Source organism: Propithecus coquereli, unplaced genomic scaffold (assembly GCF_000956105.1).
Source record: "Propithecus coquereli isolate 6110/MARCELLA unplaced genomic scaffold, Pcoq_1.0 Scaffold37, whole genome shotgun sequence".
NCBI classification, from domain to species: domain Eukaryota; kingdom Metazoa; phylum Chordata; class Mammalia; order Primates; family Indriidae; genus Propithecus; species Propithecus coquereli.
In genome coordinates, this window is record NW_012149396.1 from 10257369 (window position 1) to 10260756 (window position 3388).

General features: G+C 39.7%; 1 protein-coding gene across 1 annotated transcript in view; it reads left to right on the forward strand.

Annotated features, from left to right (window-relative positions):
- The window catches only part of CDH20 (cadherin 20, type 2), a 226850-nt gene that overhangs the window by 166409 nt on the left and 57053 nt on the right, over positions 1 to 3388 (forward strand). Inside the window, exon 6 of the mRNA XM_012651737.1 lies at positions 3148 to 3335. Coding sequence (XP_012507191.1) covers positions 3148 to 3335 — 188 coding nt within the window. The remainder of the gene's footprint in view (positions 1 to 3147; positions 3336 to 3388) is intronic.

Genomic DNA, 3388 nt, shown 5'->3' on the forward strand with positions numbered 1-3388 from the left:
AAAAAAAAAAAAAAAAAAAGATGATGACGATGTTTTAAGTCTGAGTGACAGGGAGAAGGATTGTGCTACTAATAGAAACAGAGGATGCATAATGGACCTAGTGGCAGGGAAGGAGGGAGACAAATTCAGATTTGAATAGGAAGTGACAGGAGGACAATCAGGTTGAATGTCCTTAAGGAAGGTGGAAATATGGAGCTTTGACTGTGGAACGGAGCCCGGGAGTGGAGACGTGCGTTTGAGAAGCAGACATCTGAACGGAGTAGCTGGAGAAATGAGAACAGGAGACACAATTCCAGGTGAAAGATTTAACCAGGGAAATGGGTTAAAAAAAATAAACAAACTAAAAACAGAAAGAATAAAGCCAGACCAGCCAGACTATCAGCTGAATAGCTGGATTTTAAATCGGCCAGACCAAATCAACCTTCCATTGTATCGATGTAAACACAGAAAGAGAGCTCAAATATTTACATGCAACTGGTATTCACTAAGTCCCCATCAGCGTTCATGGTAGAAAAAGGCAGGATAGTAGAGAAGCATTTCACAAAGAGAACGAGTAGCTTACAGAGTTGATTGGTCCTACAGTGCAGACCATGAGCGCCATGGAATGGTCTGTGAAATGCCACGTGCACAGACTTTTTCTTGCTTTGGTGATCCTGTGGGTTCCATCTGTATTATTTCATGAATGGGTCACACTGCACACACTGTAGGGTACAGATTCTTGAACATCCTTGAACTATTTGGCTTTTTAAATTTGACACTAGACAGGTATCTCTGGTAGAGGCAGAAGCTATATTCCATAGCTCATAAGTACAGGGATTTGTACATATTACAGGGGAGACGTGTCACCCCAAGCATGGCCGCTTCACAACAGAACACAATACAAGGATAACGAGGGGTTTCATCTTGCCCCCCAAACCAACATCTTAACACCATGCCAAAGCATACATTTTGAGTTGCTATTTTTTCAAAATATGGTAATAATGGAGAATCCAGGATAGAGTGAAAGTACAGATTATGTTTCATGGAATACAAACTGTAAATGTATAAAGTAATTTAAATCTCTGTGTCTCTAAGCATTCTTTTTTTTTTCAGCATATTATGGGGGTACAGATGTTTAGGTTATGTATGTTGCCCATGGCCCCCCCCCCCCCCCCAAGTCCAAGTTTCAAATATGTCCATCCTTCGGGTGGTGCGCATTGCACTCTTTGTGTATGCAAATACCCATCCCCTCTTCGCCCCTCCCCCCTCCCCTCTGCCCAACATCCAATAGATGTTATTCTTATATGTGCATTTATGTGTTGATCAGTTAATACCAATTTGATAGTGAGTACATGTGGTGCTTGTCTTTCCATTCTTGGGAAACCTCACTTAGTAGAATGCGTTTCAGCTCTATCCAGGAGAATACAAGAGGTGCTATATCACCATTGTTTCTTAAAACTGAATAGTACTCCATGGTATACATATACCACATTTTATTAATCCACTCATGTATTGATGGACACTTGGGTTGTTTCCACATCTTTGCAATTCTTTACACACTATCTCTGCTTCTTCTAAAATGGTCATTATTTTCGGACTTTAAAAAATTTGCTTTATCTTACCATTAACTATTTCCCCATCTGTTGGCTAAAACTAAGTTTAGATGACCTCAGCATTCCCTAAACCTATCTTGGATATACTTTTCTGCCTTATTAATCATCTGATCCCTCATTGTAGGAATTTCATTTTACTTCTTTTTTGTAAATATTACCATAACTGATTATGGGATGTTGACGAAATGACATACCTACTATCTTATGTTACCTCAGACATCTTTAATTGAATGAAATATAATAGAATATCAAGATCTCAAGCTATTTACTTCTAATACAATGCATCACAAGTAGAAATTGTATGTGTATGTTTAAACACATAACATAGCTTTCCTGGGTGGGGAAAATTGTAGGCAGATGCTTGTTTGCTTTTCCCAAAAGTTCTGCAATAGCAAAGTGTAATCCATCAACAACTTGGGGAGTGAATGGAAACAGATCATGAAATCCAATTGCCTGCCAGCTTAGCACAGACATTAAAGATTTCCTGGCTAGTATTTGTAAAGAACGGGCATCATTTCGTCTCCTGTGCAAGGTAGGGTGCTGTGAGCTGGCTGGGTGCTGTCACCTCTCCCTGAATCTTTGTGAAACTCGAGCTCTCACACCCCAAGCTTTCCCATAATTTACAAAGTATATTAAAAGAGACCTTGTACATATTGAAAGGGAGATTGTATGCTTTTTGTTATTTCGTCAATCACATTATGATTGATGAAATAACAAAGAATGTCAAAAAATTAAGCCCCAGAAAAGGTAAGTTGGCAAAGATATAACTTCATGGAGATGAAAATGAACTAAATTTAATTGTAAATTCAGGATATCAAGTCAAAAAGGAGAACATTACCAACTCTGAGCTTCTTACACATGTGAGAATTTTTTTGGTATTTTGTGCTGGAACAAGAGAACAAGAAGCCTCAGGGGTCTGTCCATGATGAGGCAGCCAGTGGACAATCTCAGATCCAAGGACACACTGAGGGACAACACACGGAGCTGGTGGAGCTTCATCTCCGCGGCTGTTCCTCCTTGGTAGACCACTGGTCTCTGTCATCTCTGAGCAGGTGGTCACAGAGATAGGCACTCAACACACTGGCCAGACCATGAAAGGAAAGTGGGCATTTGAGATGTAAACAGAATAAATATGTAGTTTGTGACCACAGTGTTTTTCCTGTCTTTCTCAGAAAGACAGAAAAATTGCATTTGGGGAAATATTTCAGTTCCTTAGGAAGTACTGAAAGACTGGAAAGCAAGGTACTTCCTATCACTCTGAAGGTGCCTTCACTAGGATGAGAAATAGTTTTGCTTTCATCTTGTCCTGTTGTTAGAATTATGGTCAAGCTATTTTGACTCTTCCTCATTGAACATCCGGGACAGGCTATGACCAATATGACCATTGGCTCAGCCTCTCTGGACCTCAATTTTCATCTCTAAAACTCTAGTTTTAATTTTTGAACCAAGAAAAAGATGCTTCGCACAACATGCCTGACGTGATGTAATAATGCCAAGGCATTTTTTTATAGTGACAGATTATCAAGAATGTGTATGTTCTTGCTTTTTTTTATAGAACATTATCAGATGAGTGTGTTGGAATCAGCTCCAATTAGCTCCACTGTGGGGAGAGTGTTTGCCAAGGACTTGGATGAAGGAATCAATGCAGAGATGAAATATACTATTGTGGATGGAGACGGTGCAGACGCCTTTGACATCAGCACAGATCCCAATTTCCAAGTCGGCATCATAACTGTAAAGAAGGTAATCCAACTTCTTTTTCCAAACCACTTTCATGGGTGTTTTGAATGTACATG